This window comes from Anser cygnoides, chromosome 3, assembly GCF_040182565.1.
Source record: "Anser cygnoides isolate HZ-2024a breed goose chromosome 3, Taihu_goose_T2T_genome, whole genome shotgun sequence".
NCBI classification, from domain to species: domain Eukaryota; kingdom Metazoa; phylum Chordata; class Aves; order Anseriformes; family Anatidae; genus Anser; species Anser cygnoides.
Window position 1 is genome coordinate 29,052,654 of NC_089875.1, and position 19,784 is coordinate 29,072,437.

General features: G+C 54.5%; 1 protein-coding gene and 1 long non-coding RNA gene across 9 annotated transcripts in view; one reads left to right on the plus strand and one right to left on the minus strand.

Moving 5' to 3' along the window:
* LOC106029800 (uncharacterized) overlaps positions 1–4,807 on the minus strand; it is a 36,491-nt gene extending 31,684 nt beyond the window's left edge. For 3 of the 7 annotated variants that reach the window (XR_010830164.1, XR_010830160.1, XR_010830157.1), the window contains exon 1: positions 1,558–1,679. This is a non-coding gene — a long non-coding RNA (uncharacterized lncRNA). Of the gene's footprint in view, positions 1–287; positions 1,517–1,557; positions 1,680–3,978 lie in introns of those variants that run through there. The other 4 variants (XR_010830158.1, XR_010830163.1, XR_010830159.1 and 1 more) reach the window with 4 other exon arrangements.
* A 2,846-nt stretch (positions 4,808–7,653) lies between these two features.
* On the plus strand, positions 7,654–12,541 carry SIX3 (SIX homeobox 3). 2 transcript variants are annotated; one of them, XM_066993803.1, is made up of 3 exons: positions 7,654–8,801; positions 11,027–11,186; positions 11,611–12,541. In XM_066993803.1, the coding sequence occupies exons 1-3, from the start codon at positions 8,038–8,040 to the stop codon at positions 11,710–11,712; spliced, it is 1,026 nt and encodes a 341-aa protein (XP_066849904.1). In that variant the 5' UTR covers positions 7,654–8,037; the 3' UTR covers positions 11,713–12,541. The 2 variants fall into 2 exon arrangements, with proteins under 2 accessions (XP_066849904.1, XP_047913734.1); XM_048057777.2 differs by having other exon boundaries at positions 7,717–8,801; positions 11,027–12,541.
* The last annotated feature ends 7,243 nt before the right edge of the window (positions 12,542–19,784 follow it).

Consider the following 19,784-nt stretch of genomic DNA (forward strand, 5'->3'; position numbering starts at 1 on the left):
TTCTCCGGCCGCGCTCAGCCCCCGGACAGCGGCCCCAGCCCGGCGCAGTGCCCGGGCAGGAGGAGCGGGGAGGCAGAGCCCTGGGCTGCGCCACCGGGGCTGGGGTCCGCGGCCTCCTGCTCCGTGCTCACAGCCCTTTCCCCAAATTCAGTTTGAGCTCTGGGTGCTCTGCTTTCTTCTTCTTTTCCCATCCCTTTCAGCTGAGCTCTCGCCCTCTCCCTCACGCACACACACGCGCACCGAGAGAGACGGGGAGGACGCGATCTTAAGCCAAATATCCGACTTACCGTCCGGAGAGGATGCTGCCTCGAAAAAAAAGTTCAGCTCTGCGGGCTCTCAGAGCTGCAGCAACGACCTCCAGCCCTCACCGAGACCTCGGGGCTGCCGGCTCCACCCGGGCACAGGGGCTGCGGGCGGAGGGCCACAGGCAGGGAGCCCAGCTCCCTGGCTCTGCCCCCCCCCCCCCCACGGGGGATGGAGACCCCTTCCCATTCTCTCCTTTCCCTTCCCCTCCTCTCCCTTCCCATCCTTTCCCATCCCTTCCAAGGCTCGGGCGCGCTCGGGACGGGCACACGCCGGGCACCGGCCGCAGGGTTTCTCTCTCCGAGGGGCGGCCGGCGGCCGGCAGCGGCGGGGAGGGGGGATTTTTGGGGGGGGCCCGGGCAGCGGCCGCTTGGCTGGGTGTTTGTGCGTGGTGTGCTTGTTCACGGCTGCCGCGGGGAAGTGGGAACGTTTCGTGTTTACAACCGGCTCCGGCTCGTAATGGTGAGATGGAGTTCAAGCAGCGCTCCTGGGTGTCGCGGGCTCTTAACTGGAGCTTTGCTCAGTCATTGAGAGCAATAGAAAGTATATGGAAATCAATATATAGACAGTGTGGAGGGCAGATAATGGATTCGAGTCAGTGAGTGTTATAATCTGCATTATGGGCTTCCTATTGTTTAGACTGAGCACAAATTTCCAAAGGGTGAAGTGTTGCGTGGTCGCCCCCCCCCCCCCCCCTTCTTCTTCTTCTTCTTTTTGGAGGGCTTTGTGTGTCTAGGGGGAGGGGGGTGTTAAATCCTCCTGCCACAATTATCAGAGTCCTCCCCCCCCCTCCCCGCCCGCCCCATCTGATTTTAAAGGTAGTGCTTTCACGGCGAAGCTAATGACTTTCATTTAATTGAACATGCCCTGATGTAGCGGATTGTTCTCGCAGCCCTGCGCCTTTGTTGCTTTTGGGGGGAAATAAAGCTAATCAAACCTTTTGTCACGGCCAAATTCTCCCTCAGGGTCTCCCAAACATTTGTTTGAATAATTCACCTCAAGAATTGAAAATACTAATTGATTTTAAAATGCTAGCCCGGAGGGACAGGGAGGTGGGGGTGGCGGGGAGGGTGGAAATTACAGGCGAGGAGCAAACGTCTACCTGCCAGCGGCGAAGCCTCCGCAGCCGCTGCCCTCGCCGGGAACCGGGGAGCGGGGGCCGGGCTGCGCCCCCCCGGGGAGCCCCCGCCGCCGGCCGCGCCCCCTCCCGCGGCCCCGCGCCCCCCTCGCCGCCGCCACCCTGCGCCCGGTCACCTCGGTCCCGGCTGCTCCGCCAGCGTGCACGGCGGCTGAGCCGCGGTGGCAGGGGTGGGCTTCTCCGGGAGGGGAGGGGATCCCGGTCCGGGCGCCTCGGCCCCATTCAGGGAAGAATTTTGATGCGATTCATTAGAAGTAACGAGTTGACATAAGGTAAATCTACATGGAGGGGGCCTTTCTTTGAGTGCACGGGGAAGCTTCATTAACCATCGCTAACAAGGCGTGCAAATGTTCTGATTGGGCAGCTTTCTTGCAACGCCGGGGCCTTAGCAGGATGCCCACCTAATGAGGGTCACTACAAGAGACTGATAAAATATTCAAATTTTCCGTCGCACCAGGAACTTTGTACTAAAGGAGAAAGTTGAGGCAACTGTGTGGTTGTTTACCTTGGGAAGGCACACTCGGGCGAGAAGGCATCTAGCCCTGACAACTCCATCTCCCAGAGAAGCCCTGGGCTTGATGGTCGCTGCTTTTTTGGACCTTTATTTGTTAAAACCGCCGGCAAATTTACCCACGCCTTCCCCCCTTTTTTTTTTTTTTTTTTTTTTTATCCCCCGGTCTAATTATGTTTCTCCCTGGTTTCTTGCTCTGATAAATAAATAACTTGTCTAGGAGGCTCCGCGCTATTTTTTTGTAGAAGAAGAATTATTAAAATCAACCTGATGGCTTTAATGATACGTCAATCATTTCAAAGTTGCTGCTTGTTGCTAATATGTCAGCTTCTGTACACATCACTGCTACTTTCCTCGCTGCCGCGTTTAAAGGCTGTCCCCTCCTCCCCCCGCAATTTGTTTCTTCAAGTTTTCATTGCTAGGTTACGATTTCTAATTAGAGCTAAGTATTTCACTTAATATTTAATTTAGACGCCCGGCACATATATCATACCTAGATCAGTCAATCAAGTGTCCCTTGCTGATAATGCTACATCATTAAGAGTTGTGTTTAATTCAGGAGCAGGCGGCAGCACGGCTGCGGCTGCTGCAGCTGCAGAGCAGGTAACTTTGGGCTTGGGGAGCTGTGAGATCGGCCGGGGGATGCGGGGAAGCAGCGGAGCCGGGTGGCGGCGGCTCCGTTGCCCCCTCGGGAAAGTTTGCTGCTTCCCAGCCCGGCACCTTGCCCAGGAGGCGAGCTGCCCCCTTTTCTCCCTCTTTTTAGGAAAAAATACAAAAATAAAAAAAATAGGGTACCTCACGTTTTCCTCCTCCAGCCTCTGTGCTCAAGCGAAATGAAGTGTGTGTGTGGGGGGGGGGGGGGTGGGTCGCTAAAGTTTAGCTTGGGAGCTGGAACACTGTTTTGGACCAGTAATAAAATACCCCCCTCGGCTTCTTAAACCAATCCAAACCGTTAAAAAAAGCACTTGCCCGCATGTTTCTTAGCACAACTGGTTCGGCACACATTGCATCAAGAGGATTGAATTACGAGAGCCGAATGGGCCACATCTTAAAGCACCCATCAAATGCGCATTCATTTATCTCGGGAAATCGTGACTAAAAAGAGAGGGAGAGGAAGAAAGAGAGAGAAAGAGAGGGAAGGAGGGCGGAGGACAGATATGTCTGCAAAGACGGCAGCTGTACTGAATCGTCAGCCCTTGCCAGGGGAGAATGACAGCAATTCAATTAAATCGTCATAAAAAAAAATAATAATAAAATCAAGCAAGGCGAACGCGGCGGGTTCTCCATTACCTGCCCCGGCCTCTCCCTCTCTACCCCCTCGCCATCCCCCTCGCCGCGGTCGCCGAGCTGCCTTTTCCGCTCGCCGGAGCCTCGACCGCTACGCCCCAGCCTCAGCTGAACCCCTGCCTCCCCCGATAAAAAAAATAATCAGCCCTTGCAAGCGTCGACTGAGTCACTCCCGAGTCAGGATTAAGGGGCACTAACTAGGCAGCAGAAAATCGCAGCCTCCTGGGAGCTGCCAGCAAAACAAGCAGTGAAATAAAAGAGCTTCCCTCTCTGCTTCCCTTCCTCTCCCCGGAAAAGTCCTCCAGGTTGGCAGCCCGGCACACACACACGCACACACACACGCATACACACACCACACACACCACACACAAGTTCGCAGGGCTCCCTTCAGAAGAAGAGAGCACCGGCTCGTCCTGGTTTATTTAGCGGCAAGGTTGTTGTGATTTTTTTTTTTGGGGGGGGGGGGGGGGGGGGGGCGGGGGGATGCTGCCCTGCAGAGCCACATGTCATTCTAGCAGCTAAAACAATGAATCAAGCGGGACAGAGAGTAAGACTGACTGCAAACGGACGGCAGGTTCCCCATCCCGGAGCAGCCTGCCAGCAGTAGCGAGGGGGACCCCAGCTTCTCCCCCCCAGACCCCCCGACCCCAGCCCGGGCTTGGGGAAGTGCCGGGGACCCGGGGCAGCGCACCCCGGGACTCTCCCCCGCGGGACCTCCGCCTGCCCGTCGGAAACTTACAGGATCCGGAAAGGATTTTCCCAGCCGAGCGGGCAGCCTGCGCCGAGCCCCGTCCTCCGGCGTGATCCCGCTGCCGCCGGCCGCGCCCGCTGCGCGCTCCCGCTCCGCGCTGCCCCGCGCACCCGCTGCGCGCCCGCTGAGCGCCTTCGGCGGCGGGGGCCGGCGGCTGCGCCCGCCCGGCTGCGGCGCGGCGCCCGCCGGGTCCGGGCTCGGCAGTAGGCGATCCCATTGACAGTTTGCAGCCAGCAGCTGCAGTCATTAAAAGCCATTTACACCCTGGCCTCCTCACACAAAGATAGAGCGCCGGCAATTATCTGCTTGCACATTTCAGGACATGAGAGTGTGTCCCTAACAGGCTTAGGGGAGCGCTGAATCGCCGGCCTGGCGGGGAAAGAGCCGGGGCCGCTTCCCGAGGTCTGTCCGCCGTCCACCGTGCCTCGGTGACCCGCTCTGAGGAGCCGCCCGTACAAGCGCAAGCGGTTTAGGATGCTGGCTTGGTCCCTGCAAGAGCCTGGGGCTGGAAGGACTCTGCTATGGGAGAGCGGGGCTTCCTTAGGACCTCGGTACGAGCCGTGGGCACATCAGGGCTCGGGGGTGCTTGGCTTCGAGCGCCCAGGCACATGCACACAAAGTAGACAGGCATTGAAATCCCCTCCAGAACTGTATTTTGGAAGAAACCTTTTCCCCTGAAATGCCGGTTTTGTGTGCCTTGTGTGTCTGGGGAGAGAAAGAAAGAGAGAAAGAGAGAGAGAAAGAGAGAGAGAGAGGAAGAAAGAAGGAAAGAGAGAAGAAAGAAAGAGAGAAAGAGAGAGAAGGAAGGAAGAAAGAGAGAGAAGGAAGGAAGGAAGGAAGGAAGGAAGGAAGGAAGGAAGGAAGGAAGGAAGGAAGGAAGGAAGGAAGGAAGGAAGGAAGGAAGGAAGGAAGGAAGGAAGGAAGGAAGGAAGGAAGGAAGGAAGGAAGGAAAAGAAATAAAGAAGGAAGGAAGGAAGAAAGAGAGAAGGAAGAAAGAGAGAAGGAGGGAAGGAGGGAAGGAAGGAAGGGAGGAAGGGAGGAAGGGAGGAAGGGAGGAAGGGAGGAAGAAAGGAGAGAGAAAAAAAGAAAAAGAAAGAAAGAAAGAAAGAAAGAAAGAAAGAAAGAGAGAGAGAGAGAGAGAGAAAGAAAGAAAGAAAGAAAGAAAGAAAGAAAGAAAGAAAGAAAGAAAGAAAGAAAGAAAGAAAGAAAGAAAGAAAGAAAGAAAGAAAGAAAGAAAGAAAGAAAGAAAGAAAAAGAAATTAAATACACTGAAGCCTTGCAAAGTTCATCAGGAATCCCAATAGAGGGATGCAACCTACAGGAAAACGATCACTCTGTGATCGTCTGGAAGATTAAAAAAATAAAGGCCCATTTGGATTTGAGTCTAGAAATGCATTTTAAGGTAGTTTAATTTGCAGCTTGTAGAAAAATGGAATCAAATATTAAGAAACTCCCGCAGGAATTCCCCCCACCCTCCTCTCTGTAATCCTTTACATAAAAGGAAAGGATTACAAAGAAAAAGATTTTGTGTGTGTGTGCGTATTAAAATCTTTGGCTAAACATATTGTTGTCCAATTAATACCTCCAAGTCGATTTGTATTGGGGCTGAGCAGTTTCTTTCCCTCTTTAGCAATGTAACTGGAAATATGAGCCAGGGAGGGAAGGAGGAAAAAAAAAAAAAGTTTTCCCCAAGTCTGTTAACAGAAGTGTTTAAGCAGATCACTAAAAATTAAGAGGGGAACTATTCCCATTACGAATATGAAGCCATGTAGCGCACCGATGACAGTTTAGTGGAAATCAGATGAATGTGTAATACAGCGAGCTTCTTCCAGTCCAGCAGCTCTTCCAACTGGACCTATTCATCTGCCACTTGGAATTATTTCACGAGGAGTGCGCTGTGAAAGGATCACAACCAGTTTGGAGCCCTGCTAAAGAACTTCTACCACCCATAGCAGTATTATTATTATCCTTCGGATAGGGCAAGTCACGCTATGTTTTCACATTTTAATTGTAATATCTCTCTTCCCCCTCCTCCTTCCCTCCATTGATGTCTGAAAGTAGTTTGGGCTCCAAGCCTCACCCCTCGATCTCCATCGGAATGCAGAAAAGATCTTTAAAAAAGTTTTGAATTCCTCAATGATTTTTCTTCTAGAAAGGCGGCTTAGGATAATTATTTCAGCTTTATTGAGGGCAGATTAGTTGAAGTCTGGATGCTGCGTTTCAATACTCGTTGTACATGCCTTTACAATGTCGGTATTGTTTGCTACTGTGTGTGAACCTATTCAAAATATACACTTTTTAACACCAAGCAAAGTCCTGTCTAAATATACACAGTAAGTCTGGAAAGATGTCCATGACCCGTACAAATCTCTGTAAATCACACTTCCATAGCTACAGAAACTAAACAAAAGAGTTACCAGCTCAAGATGCTGATTAAATCTTCTTAAAAGCAACATACCTAATAATAAATATAGTTGCATGGTAGCAAGGTCTGGCGACCCAGCTAGTTCTTACTGAGGGATGGACTCAAACCACCACAGAGAATTTATTTTTTTATTCCAATTTAAAAAAAAAAAAAGGAAAAAGAAAAAAGAAAAAAGAAAATAAATATGGGTTCTAAAGCGCTTTCTCTCGCCTCCCTTGCCTGCTTCCCTGCACGCTGAATGCCTGGAAGTTCGTGTGGCACGAATTGCAGGGGAAAGGAGAGGTGCGGTGTAAAAGCACGGCTGGTTTGGGGGAGAGGACCTGCCTCGCCGGGTCGCCGGGCTCCGGAGGAAGGAAGGGGCGAGTAAGGAGGTGAGGCGAGTGGGAGGAGGAGAGGGGGAATGGAAGAAAAACAAAGTGGAGAGAGAGGGGAGGGAAAGGAGAGGAAAAGGGAAGGCGAGGAAGAGCGGGGAGGGCGGGGGAAGCCGTGGGACGGGGGCGGCAGCGAGCGGGGCGCCGGCGGAGCGGGAGCGAGGAGCGGAGCAGAGCCGGAGCGAAGCCGGAGCGAAGCAGGAACAGGGAGCGGGCCGCCGCCCTGCGCGGCTGTCGGCGGAGCGTCCGCTGGGCTCCGCGGTGCCTCCTTCCGCGGAGAGGGGCAGGGAGGAGAGGAGAGAGAGGGAGGCTCGTCGGGGAAGCTGGGCTAAGCCCAGAGCGCACTGTATGTGCCTGCTTCGGGGAGGGTCACCGGCATGAGGATGGGTCTAATGATCTCATCTTTCTTTTCTTCCCCGGCACTATTAGTGCTCAGATAGGCAGAATGAAGTGAAACTACGTGCAAATCATGTGTAAATTGTCTCAGTTAGGAGCCCTTTATCCGAACGTGTATCCCAGCCTGGCCCATTTACTTTCCCCCCATATCTCCTTTAGCTTTAACGAGGCTCGTTAAGATCACAATAATATTCCACCCTCTAATTGCTCATCCCATTCAACAAATATGTGCACACTGCTTTTCGCATTATTTGATCCCTTATTTAGGAGGGGTGTGGAGAGGGAGGGGGGAGAGCCGGGGAGAAGGGGAAGTGCCGAGATTAGGAGTTGCAAAGATTAAAAAAAAAAAAAAAAAACACCACGCTTTTCCACCAGCCACCCTGCTTCCCTCCCCCCCCGTGCATTTGGGCGAAGTGGTAAAAACCTTTCTTACGTACTCAGTAATGATTGGCAGGGCTGACAGTGATTGGCAGGGGCTGCCATGGCAACGCCACAACGACACTCAGAAGACCAATAGAAAAGCGAAACAAAATGTTTCAGTGCTGCACTCACTGTGGATTTAGGGGAGATATTATGAGGCTGTTGTCATTAGGGCGATTGCTGTTGAATCACTGAATCCTGACTCGGCGGCGGCGCGGGGCCGGGTGTGTGTGAGTGCGTGTGTGTGTGTGCGTGCGTGTGTGTGTGCGTGTGCGTGTGTGTGCCCCTGCGTGTGCGTGTGCCCCCGTGCCTCTATGTGGCTGTGTGTGCGTGTGCGGGTGTGGATGCGTGCGCGGTGCGTGTGCCCTTTCCTCCCTTCTTCCTCCCTTTCTTTCTTTTCTCCTTGATTTATCTCCCCCTCTCCCCGGTCATCCCATGGTGTTCAGGTCCCCGCTAGAGCTTTATCCCACCCATTTCTTCTTGCCAAACTTCGCCGCCGACCCGCACCACCGCTCCCTCCTTCTCGCCAGCGGCGGCGGCGGCGGCAGCGGCAGCGGCTCGGGCTGCAGCCCCGGGGCCGGCGGCGGCGGAGGCGGCAGCTCCCGGGCACCCCACGAAGAGTTGTCAATGTTTCAGCTGCCCACCCTCAACTTCTCCCCGGAGCAAGTGGCCAGCGTCTGCGAGACGCTGGAGGAGACCGGAGACATAGAGAGGCTGGGGAGGTTCCTCTGGTCGCTGCCGGTGGCGCCGGGGGCATGCGAGGCCATCAACAAGCACGAGTCCATCCTCCGCGCCCGGGCGGTGGTGGCCTTCCACACGGGCAACTTCCGCGACCTCTACCACATCCTGGAGAACCACAAATTCACCAAGGAGTCCCACGGCAAGTTGCAGGCCATGTGGCTCGAAGCGCACTACCAGGAGGCCGAGAAGCTAAGGGGTCGCCCGCTGGGTCCGGTTGATAAATACAGGGTGAGGAAGAAGTTTCCGCTGCCCAGGACCATTTGGGATGGCGAGCAGAAGACGCACTGCTTCAAGGAGAGGACTCGCAGCCTCCTGAGGGAGTGGTACCTGCAGGACCCTTACCCCAACCCCAGCAAGAAAAGGGAACTGGCTCAGGCCACGGGGCTCACCCCCACGCAAGTAGGCAACTGGTTCAAAAACCGAAGGCAAAGAGACAGAGCTGCGGCGGCTAAAAACAGGTCAGTGGGGCTGCGGGCCCGGCGCCGGGCCGGGGCCGGGCGGGGGGTGCGGGCAGCGCGCCTTCGCCTCCCCTTCCTTCCCCTCCTCTTCCTCACTGCCGCCGGCAGAATCCGGCCCCCGCGACCGGCCGGCCCGGGCTCCCCCGGCCGCCGCAGGGATGCGCGGCTCCAAAGTTGCCGCCGCGCCCCGCTCCCTGCTCGGGCTCCCCACGGGCTCCCGGGGCGCAGGCAGGGCGCGCCCCCCCCCCCCCCCCCCCCCCCCGGGCGTGGGCAGCTCCCCCCGGGCGCGGGAGCAACGGACGGAGCGGCTCTGGCGGGGGCAGCGCCCGGCCCTGGCCGCCTCCCTGCGCGCAGCCGGAGCCGCCGAGGCTTTGCTCGGGTTTTCGGCTTCCCTGCCGCCGGCACGGGTCTGGCGAGGCCCCCTCACCCGCTGCAGGGCCGAGCCGAGCCGTGCTATCGCGAGCGGGCTGCCGCAGAGCGGGCGGCTCCTCTCCAATTGTTCCTATTCCTCTGCGCGCTCCGCGGGACCTGCGCGCACACGCGCGCCCCACAGCCTCTCGTCGCAGAGAGAAAAAGGGAGAAAAAGGGAGAAAAGCCCTGCGGAGATCGGGAAGCCTCTCTTTTCCCATCCCCGTCCCCCAGCTGGCTCCCTTTGGCGACCTGGCTCTGTGGCCGTGTGTTTCCCGTGCGGTTACGCTGGCATTTGTTTGCGCGTCCCTCGGTGTCTTTTTATTATTATTATCACCACTGCTGCTTTGCCGTGGTAAAAGCCAGGCTCCCTGCTTTTAATTTCTTGCCTCCCCCTATAAAAGTTATTTTGCAAATGAAACTGGACCCTTAATCCGGCTCGCCACGCTGCTTTTATTTTAATTTAAGTTTGCTTACCACTGGAAGCGTGTAAACAAAACTTCTTGTTCTTTTAAATGCTGTCTCTTAAATTCCTCCTAATTATAGCGCTGGTGCTATTGATTCAAGATTCTGTAGGAGAAATGCAACCTAAAAGTGCCTGGCCATTTAATTTCCATTAAATGGAAAACAGATCAGTTTAGGACTGTAAATAAACACAAGTTGCCTACGGATGCTTTTGTTGACTCAACGCTGTTGACAGCAGATGAATGCACCAGGAATTGTAAATGGGAGAAAAATCAAAGACGCTGAAATTAGACAACTTAAAATATTGAGAAATGTAGAATAATCTGGCTACGCGTTTCTGTTCTTTACAGGCAGTTAAATAGAAAATACCCTTGCGAGAATCAGTGGAGTGAAAAGTGTATTTTGATTCACACTGGCAGTGCTAGTCATTATAGGTTGTGGCCGGCTGCTCAGTCCTGGACTTTTAGCCCCTTCCCCTTATCCCCGAATCCGGCTTTCTTTGGGCTTCGAGCAGAATAAGCAGGCACAGAGCAATGCTCGCAACACGATAACGAACCTGGAAATTATTTATCGCCTCTTAAAAGAATATATAAACGTTCAACAGCGGTGCCCCTGAAGTGTTGAGACTGAAAGGACCAGCGCTTTAAGGCTCCTTTCGGCTTTCAGATGGCAAAGGGACTTAAATTTCGAGCGGAGACAAGCGCTGCGCTCCACAATCGCCTCTTTTCATTGCAGTCGTGGCGTCGCCTCCCCGGGACGGGACCTTCCCGGGGCCCCCCTGCCCGCAGGGAACTGCTGGCCCGGCCCGATGCTCGCCGAGCACCCAGAGCCGGGCCCGGGGCGGACCCCCCGGCCCTTTGCACCTTTGGGGGCAGCGGCTCCCGCTCGCAGCCCCCGTCCCTGCCAGGCCCGCAGGGCTCGGGGCCGCCGGCGGGAGCAGGGTGGGTGCCCCGGGGGCAGCGGCTCGTCTTCTGCGGACCGCGGGGCTGTGAAATCGCCTCTCCCTGCCCCACGCCGGCCCTTAAAACCCCCAACCTCGCTGCTCGTAGGGAGCTGGGCACCAGCGCATCTCTAGCGCCCGGACCGGGGATAAGGGACCGGGGGCCGGGGACCGGTGCTCGGCTCCCACCCGGGCTCCGTGGCCGCCGAGGGCTCCGCGGGCGAGGCAGCACGGGGAAGCAGCGGGGCAGGCCGTGCCGAGCAGTGCAGAGCTGAGCCGAGCCGAGCCGTGCCGAGCCGTGACACCGCTGTCCTAGGCGGGTCGGGATCGTGGCGGGTCGGGCGCCGTCCCCTCGGCGCGGCTGGCGTCTGAGAGGGGCTGTGCTGTTGTTTTGTCTCCCGGCGCGATGCAGGCTCCAGCACCAGGCGATAGGACAGAGCGGCATGCGGTCGCTGGCAGAGCCCGGCTGCCCGACACACAGCTCGGCCGAGTCTCCGTCCACGGCGGCCAGCCCGACCACCAGCGTCTCCAGTTTGACAGAAAGAGCCGAGACGGGCACCTCCATCCTCTCGGTAACCTCCAGCGACTCGGAATGTGATGTATGATATCGGAAAACAAACAAACACATCAGAAAAAAAAAAAATCCAAATCCAAACAACCAAGCACCCTCTCCCCGACCCGAGCAAAACAAAACGAGGCAACCTAGAATCAGGACACACACACGCATGCACGCACACACACAACGAGGAGGGAAGAAAAGGCCAAACCCGACCCAAACATAATAGCAAACAAACAGACAGGGATCAGAGAATCCACCACCACCACCGTCAGCCAACACCACCACCAAGAGATGGAGCTAAAACTTCAACAGTCACAAACGCTGGTGCTGCAGCAGGGGGGTGGGGGGGCGGCGGGAAATAATAATTATTATATATATAAAAAGAAAAAAAAAGGAAAAAAAAAACAAAGCAAAAGTGACAATTGTATTCTTTTTAGGACAAGCACGATTTCTCCTTTGCGCTTTTCCATGGACGCATTTCACCCACTTGCATGATGATGATGATTAAATTTGTATCTGGGAAAAAATATTCTCTATAGTAAAGGAAAAAAAAAACAGAAAACAGACAAACAAATGCAAACTCCTATCGAATTTGTACAAAAAGCAAAAATAAAAAAAAAATTAAAAAGGAACTCCTTGAAGAGGGAAATAACTAATGTTTATCGCCTTTTTGTTGGTCCTCTTTCTCTTTCTATCTCCCTCTCCCTTTCTCTCTGTTTTTTTTTTGTTTGTTTGTTTTGTTTTTTTAAGTCCAAGTGATGGTCCAGCCAAGATGCAATTTTCTGTTTTTTTGTTCAGCTGACAATCATTTTATTCGTAAGCACCTTTTTTTCTACACTTCTGTCACTGCCTGTGTGGGTACTGGTTATAAATGTGGAAAAAGAATAGTTATGACTGTAACAGATTTTTATTTTTATTTCAAAATTTTATATGAATTATGTATATCTTAATGATGCGGTCATTTTCCCAGTTTGTAATATATGTGTAGAAATGCTTGTATATGATATTTGCTCTACACTTTCTTTCTCCCCCCTCTCTCAGTCTATCTCCCTCCCACCCTTTCTCTCTCTCTCCTTTTTATTTTCCTTGACTCGGTGTTCCTTGCACAAACTTAGCTGTCAAGATCTGACGTGCTAGGTTTTCAAAAGGGACCTCAGCGATAGAAAAAAAAAAAAAAGAAAAAAAAAAAAGCTTAGGGTGCAACTGTAGTTATCTTATGCAAAAGCTATTTTGAGTATTTCATAGCAGCTTTGGGGGGTCTCTTCTTAAACTCCACGTAGGACGCTTAAACTATTGTTTCCTTAACTGCGTGTTTATCTATATGTACAAACTTTCTAAATCAAATACAGTATTCCATTTTCTTATCTACCCAGCGCTGTTGGTGTTTCTGTCCGCCACGGAAAAGCCTGCCCTGCCCGGCTCGCCGGGACCCCCGAGCGGATTCTGGGGGCACGCAGGGGCTGGAATTGCGCCGTGTCCCCTCGGGTCCCCTCCGCCACCGCGGGCTCCGGCGTTTTTCCCCGCGGGACTTTTTCATTTTTCTTTTGCTGTGGACTCCCAGCTTGAAAGGATTCCTCCGGCCGCCCGGCTGCGGGACCGGGTGTCTCCAGAGAGCGTTTAAGACATTTCGGGATTTGTTTTGTAGCTTTAAATGAAAACAAAAACATAAACTCCTCGCCCTAAGCGGGCTGCAGCTCCTCCCCTCGAACCCGGAGTATATTGTAATGTGCTGAAAGAAGCCTTTATTTGCATGACTAACAGCATTTCAGCATCTTTTTCTCTTTTTCCTTTTTTTTTTTTCCTTTTTTTTTTTTTCATTAAAGTTTTGCTTTGCCCTGGGCAGATTATTCAGCCGTGAATTAAAGAGAGGTAAATTCTGAACTTGTTTTTACTTGAAAATACAATTTTGAAACTTACCAGGGATTTAGGGAGGAACGTGCCTGGAATTTCTTGACCATTTCCAAACTAATTCGAACTTCCGATCTACCTTTGTGTTGCCTGAGTCCTCTCCCCCTCTTCCCTCCTTCTCCTTTTTTGGGAAGTCCAAGCTAGGTTTATGAAAAGACTTAGGAAGCGCCTGGGCTTCCCCTCTCGTCCCCCCGCCCCGAGAGGCTACCTGGGGAGCCGGGGGAAGCCCCTAGGGTGTGAGAGCTTCTAGCAAGTCACTAATGGACAATTTTCAGGAATAAGCTGAAATGCAAATATGTTCCCGCACCCCCCTTTGCCCCCGAAGAAATGCCGCGTGCGTGCGCGACGCCCTTGCAGCGGGGCACGGCGGGGACGTGCCCCCCGTGGGACTCCCTGGCCGGGGCCGGGAGGAGCGGTAGGGGAGCCCACGAACCTCGTGTGTGTGTGTGTGTGTGTGTGTGTGTGTGTGTGTGTGTGTGTTGTGTATGTATGTGTGTAAGGGGGGGGGTCTCCTGAGCTGCCCTGCTCCGGGCCCCGGTGCCCCGGCTCGTCCCGGGGGCAGCACCCGCCGCCGCCCGCCCCGTCGGGGTTCGCTGCCTGGCGGCACCGGCGGGGCCGGTCGAGGTGGTTTAGAGGAAAATAACGCCCGGTTGTGCCAGGATGGGAATTGCTGGGGGCGGGGGGGTTGTGTGTGGGGGAACAATAGCGCTCCAGTGTACCGCTGGGGTGGGAGAAGGGGGCTTAGGGCTTCCCCTCCCCCACGCGGCACTTAGAGGGGAGAAAAACACCCAGGAGGGGTGGAAAGGCTCCCAAATGATCGGCACCCACGCACGCGTGAGCTCGGGCTGCTCTTTCTCTCCCTCCGGCAGCCAAGGCCTGGAGACGAAGAGATCCCGGCCCTGAGAGTCACCCCGGGGCTCGGTCGGAAGGCGATCCGCGATGCTGCTGCGCTGGGGTTTTTGCCACAATATTTCTGCTCCGCGCTGGTAGGAGTGTCGTTCTCATCCTGCTTTATTTTTGACGGGCTGTAATACCTGAAAGGATTCAGAGGCGTGAAAGTTTGAGATTTTTTTTTATTTTTTTGCTTTCCCTTCCTTCATTTTCGCGTCTGGAGGCTGCAGCTAGAAGGCGTCGAGCCGGCAGCAGCAACCCACCCCAGCTGAGCCCTACACCGCTGCCGCTGGCTTTTTCTCCCCTCCGATCAGGCCCCCAAAAGATCGCCCCGTCGTGCCGCGGCAGCTGGGGGAGGCCAGAGGTCGCCTTTAGCCTCCCTACGGATCCTCCGGGCCCGGGGCTCCAGCTCCCCCCAAGCAGGGCAGTTGCTTCCCTACCATAACCGCTCCCCCACCCCCCCCCCCCCCAAAAAAAAAAAAAGGAAAAAGCCTTCTGAGCCCAAAACTCGTTTGGCCGTGGCAGTTGTAGCAGGCCCACGGGGGGGATCTTTGAGCCCCCCCTCCCCGCCGAGCCTACGACACGCGTGGGGGGCGCACCCGGGCTGGGGGTGCCGAGGGCGAGGTTAATGATATGCTGGGCTCCGGAACGGGTAAATGATGTTGTTTTCGGATTTGCATTAAAAACCTGAATGGCTGATTGAGGTGTAAATCTCTGAAAAGCTGCGTTTAAGCCTCCTGGCCCACTAAGTCCGCCTGCCCCGGGAAGATAGGGCCTATCGAGCCCCGCGAAACCGGAGGGCCTGCCTCTTCCCCTCGCCTGGCCGATCGTTATCGACAGCACGAGTTTATTCTCGGCCGGTGATTAGGGTGAAATTACTCGGAAGCCCAAGTGCGGCTGGTCGATGCGGAGGCGAAAGCCCTGGGACGGGCGGCAGATGGCCGCAGCCCTGCAGCCGCCCCCACCCCCCCCCGACGGCAGCGACCTGGGGCTGGAGCTCCCACCCGCGACCTCCGACGTGCTTGGACGGCTCCTGCCTCCGCACCCCCCCGTCGGCTCTCGCTGCCCAAGGGCAGCCCCCAGCCCACGGGCAGCTCCCCCCGATCCATTACAGCTGCCTCGCAGAGGAGCTGCGATCTGCTTGCCCGTTGCCCTTAATTTTTAGCATCCCCAGATGAGGTTGCTGCCCCGGCCCGAAGTGAAAAGAAAATGTGGACGTTGGTGCCCTGGTATTGCTCTGATTTCTTCGGTTAGCTGAGCACAACTTTCCATTCGTGTTTATTCATGCAGTTTCTTATTGAGCTCCACATCGCACTGGCCTGGATTCCGTGTGTAGGGAGAAGATAGACAAACACGGCCTTTTCCTAGAGCACACGAACACACACACACACTCACACGGGCGTGCACACACGCGAGTCCACAATGCCCCCGTGGCCTGTAGCTGCATCACCACCCTATAGAGAGAGCCCTGACACACACAAGTTTGTAGATGGAGTATAAAAAAGCAAGGGGGGAAATGAACCAAACCATCCAATTGCAGATGGAGAAAGCAAAGGGAGGGGAGAGGGAAAGAGTTGGGAAGAAAAAACACTGAGGATACAACCGATGGCCGGGCTAAGTATTCTGTTCTGGCACGGCAATAACAAAGGGCACGGGCTGTGGGGACAGAGCTACGATTAAATGATGCTAAAGGGTTTCTGTCTGGGGAAGCAAGTCTGTTCTGGCTTGTTTTCGGCGCTGGTCTTTTTTATTTGGAAAAGAGGTGTTTTCTGAGCAGTATGCTTCAAAGCGCCTCGGCACCTCGGGATCGGTGAGAGAAGCAAGATGCATAAGAGTAATGAATAAATAAAGGCTAGATGTAAATATCTGGAAGAGCGTGCTTTGAGTCGCCTTGCTGTAACCGAGAGGAAGTGTCAGGATCTGCTCCCCGTATGGCAGGCAGGTCCTTTGCTGAACAGGTCGAAAGAAAGAAGAAAACTACACTGGAAGTCAAGATTTACAATATCTAACGCCAGACTGCGAGTGACTTTAATTCCACTCCTAGCTATTAGAGGGAGGTTTAGCTCTACAGCAAATATTTGCTTTTCTGTCCCCATAGAAACATCATTAGGGGAAGTTCATTTAATAATAAGGTCAATTAAAGAGTATTTTTCAATGAGTGGAGGAAAAATTTCTTTCCTACTGGAATAACCTCTCCAGCAATACCTGGCAACAACAAAGTAGTGCTGCAGTGTACCACAGCACGCTGGTTTGTGAACGGGCCCAGAGGGGTGCGTGTGTTTGGGTGGGTGGGTGGCTGTGCACGAACACGTGTGAGCTCCCACGTCCACGCAGCGTGGCTGTGTGCACATGCTGCTGAGGTGGAGTCTTTGTGTACAACATACACACATGCACGCTCACATATGTATGGGGACACACGTACACATAGACATGTGCATGTTTTCGGATTAAAGTAGCTCTTGTAATGTCTTGTAGAACACTGCATATTCCCCTTTAATATCTAAATAGGTCAGTAATGTAGTTCAATAACATTGGAGGTGCCCGTATATTCTCTCTCTTCAGCCTGTGATAAAACATTCTTTAAGACTATTGGGATTTTACACTGTAATTCTATTAAATAGTAATTGAAGGGTCGCGAGAGGCTATGATACAGGATCAGCAGTGTGTAAGCTGTCCGTTTGAACTTTAATTTGGAATCATAGGCAGATGGGATCACGGCCTCTTTGTGGTGCTTGCAGATTTAAAACTAGCCGGCACATGGAGGAGAAAAAAAAACAAAAACAAAAAACAAAAAAACTGCAATGCAGATTCATTCATTAAACATGAAAGGTTAGTGGAAGAGAGGATAAACGTTTAGACGTCTAGGTAAATACTGAAATATTCTTTCCTCCCGTCGCTTCCCTCCTACAGTAACCCCCAAGTATCTCAGTTACCGATTTTCCATTGTTATTACAAATTACTTTCCTTTACATCCCCAGTGGGGATAAGTGTACCTGAACGACTTATTTATACCCGAATCACGGTCCATCTGCGAAACTTTTATTCCACTTTCGGCCTGGGGGAAGCCAGCTTTATTTTCTTATTTACCCTTCCTCTGTCTCTCCCCTGCGCCTCGTTTGACTCCTTTTAAAGCCGTCTCCTTCAGAGGGGTGCCGGAGCCAAGCCCGGTGCCGAGCTGCGGGCACAGCAGAAGGGAAGGAGCTGTTTGCAGCTTAAAGGGATAAAAGAGCGCCCTGTGAATTGACCTCCCCTAGCCGGAAGGCGAGCGGTAAAAGCGATGCTCTGCAGGGGGAACCGCGGGTGCTGAGCGCGGCCGGGGGTCGTGGGCACCTCCGTGGGCACCTCCGTGGGCACCTCCGTGGGCACCTCCGTGGGTGCCCGTCCGTGGGTGCATTTTGGCCAACTCTTAGGCCCGAAGCCGGTGTAGTTCCATCTTATCTGAAAACAAAAGACTTCCCAACTGCGAGTCAGATCCTCCTCCCCGCCCCCCCCCCCGCCCCGGCTGTATCGTATTAAAAAGGAGCTTTCATTGTTTATTTCTAAATATTTGTGAAGCAGACAGTGGATGGGTTAACCTAATTAACACATCCGTACTGTATATGCGTGGACCAAACGGTACAGCGGATTTCTAATGCGATGGTTGAATGTGATAGTCATTTCTGTGTTACAGGAGATTACAGCAACACTGGAGCATTTCCAGATTGTAGATGGTTTTAGATGTTGAATTTCCAGATGAGTATTTACCATCATAACTAATTTAAGACCATTATTAAATAGAAATTCTCAGCAGGGCTCTTTAATGATGGAACACGTTACTAATTACAGAGTTTACGCTCTGTTTTGGCTAAGCAGTCTAGAGGGATGGGATTGTGCTCTGCATGCAAAGCCAATATTACTAACGAGGAGGCATCATACCCCTAACATTTCAATCATATTATTAAAGAAAGCCACTTCTTGCCTTATCTGGGAGAAGAGAGAGCGACAGCGATTTGCTTACCGGGCTCCCAGCCCCTGGAAAGAGCCGGAGTCGGGAGCAGCATCTCCCCCCTGCCGTCCTCCCCCCCGGCAGCGGCGGGCAGCCTGGGCCCGCTGCCACCAAAAGGGCCTCGGGGACAGAGGCGGGGGGGAGCTCCCCAGCGAGGGCTGCCCCTGTCCCGCTCCCCGCAAAAGCCACAGACAGGCAGTCCGCTGGGGCTGCCGCACAAAGCCGGGCGAGGGGCGCGGATTTGGTGGGACACCCCCCCCCCCCCCCCATATTCTCCCCCGGTGACGGCGGGTCCCTGTGTGCGGGTGCTCACGTCGAGGCGTGGGGCTGCGCCGTCGGAAGGAAGAAGGGAGCCAGCCTACGGGCCAGGGGCTCCCGGCCTCGAGCCCCCTGCCCTGCCCCGCCAGGAGCCGGGAAGTGGCGCCGCCCGGCCCGGCCTCGTTCAGCCTCCGCGGCTCAGCCTCCGCCGGGCCTCCCGAGCCTCCCCGCCGCTGTCCCCCGGGTCAGGCTGCACGTGCGGCTCGGGCACTCCGCTGCCCTCGCCATTGCTTCGCAAATACAATAGCCCTGCAGACTGTGAGGCTCCCTAGAGCCAGTGCTTATTTACTCATCTCCGACGTGGGCCACCTAAAATTACATTTAGTTTCCCCTGACAATGGCAATTTTCTCCTTCCCCACCCACTTCCCAGCCCACCTCCCCCCTCTCTCCAGGTTACGGAGCACGCTGTTGCGCTCAGCCCCGGTGTCAGTGCCGGATTTTCGTTGCCCTTGAAAGGACGACAGACTGCTCTCAGCCTGTTCTCATTCTCGCTATCCATTAATGTATTTGATCCGGACGATTAATAAGTACCGAAGACAGGTTTGCAATAACCTGCTATTACGTTCAATGGCAGCTTTGCCCGCGTACAGACTTTTTGGATTGGCTCGCTCGCTCTGCCTATCTTTAAAAGGTGCATTATCTCTCCTTTCTGTGGATATACGCACGTATATATATCCACAGGAATACACAAACGCATTTCCTCTTTATACACACGCACGTACTTGCAAACGCGGGTTCTTGTTTTCCACTTTTCCCCCCAGCGTGGCATTACAGAGCGCACAGAGCAGGGAGGCACAGGGACACAGACCAGCGGCCGGGGGCTGGAGAGGCTTTTCCTTCTCCTTCTCTTTTCAAGAACCCTTTCGTGCCATCTAACCACCAACCCGAACATAACATGTCGGCGTGGATTTGAGGGAAATTAAACTGTCTTCCCCCGCCGTGTGCTTGCGAGGCAGACCGCGGTAACTGCTCCAAAGGGATCCTCCCGGTTTTGCTGCAGCGGCTCTCCTTCCATAACCGGGGCGCTCGCTGCAAGCCCGGCACCGGCGCTGGGGCCTCCCGGTCTCCGGGGCCTTCACCTCGACGGGGCGGCCCGTGCCGTGCCGTGCCGTGCCAAGCCGTGCCGTGCCGGGCGGGGAGCCCGTGAGCGGAGGGAAGCAGCGCCCGGGCCGCCCCGGGCGACACCTGGAGGCGGGCAGGAGGCGCGGGGGGCCTCCGGGCCCCCCTGCCGTGCCGAGCCAAGCCGTGCCGAGCCGTGCCGGGGCTCTGCCCCCTCCCGAGCCGGGCCTTCCCATTTCCCTTTTGGCCCGGGCGCCGTGGCCCCGCCGGGCCCCGCTCCCGCCGCCACCGACGGCGCCTGAGCCCGTTTGGAAAGTGACTCATTCTGTAAATAATCTTTGACGTCCCCACAAAGCCGCCCTCCGAGAGGAGTTTATTAGCACGGAGCCATTAAAACAGATGTCATGTTAGCTTCCCCGTGACATTTGGGTGACACATCTCTCCCGATG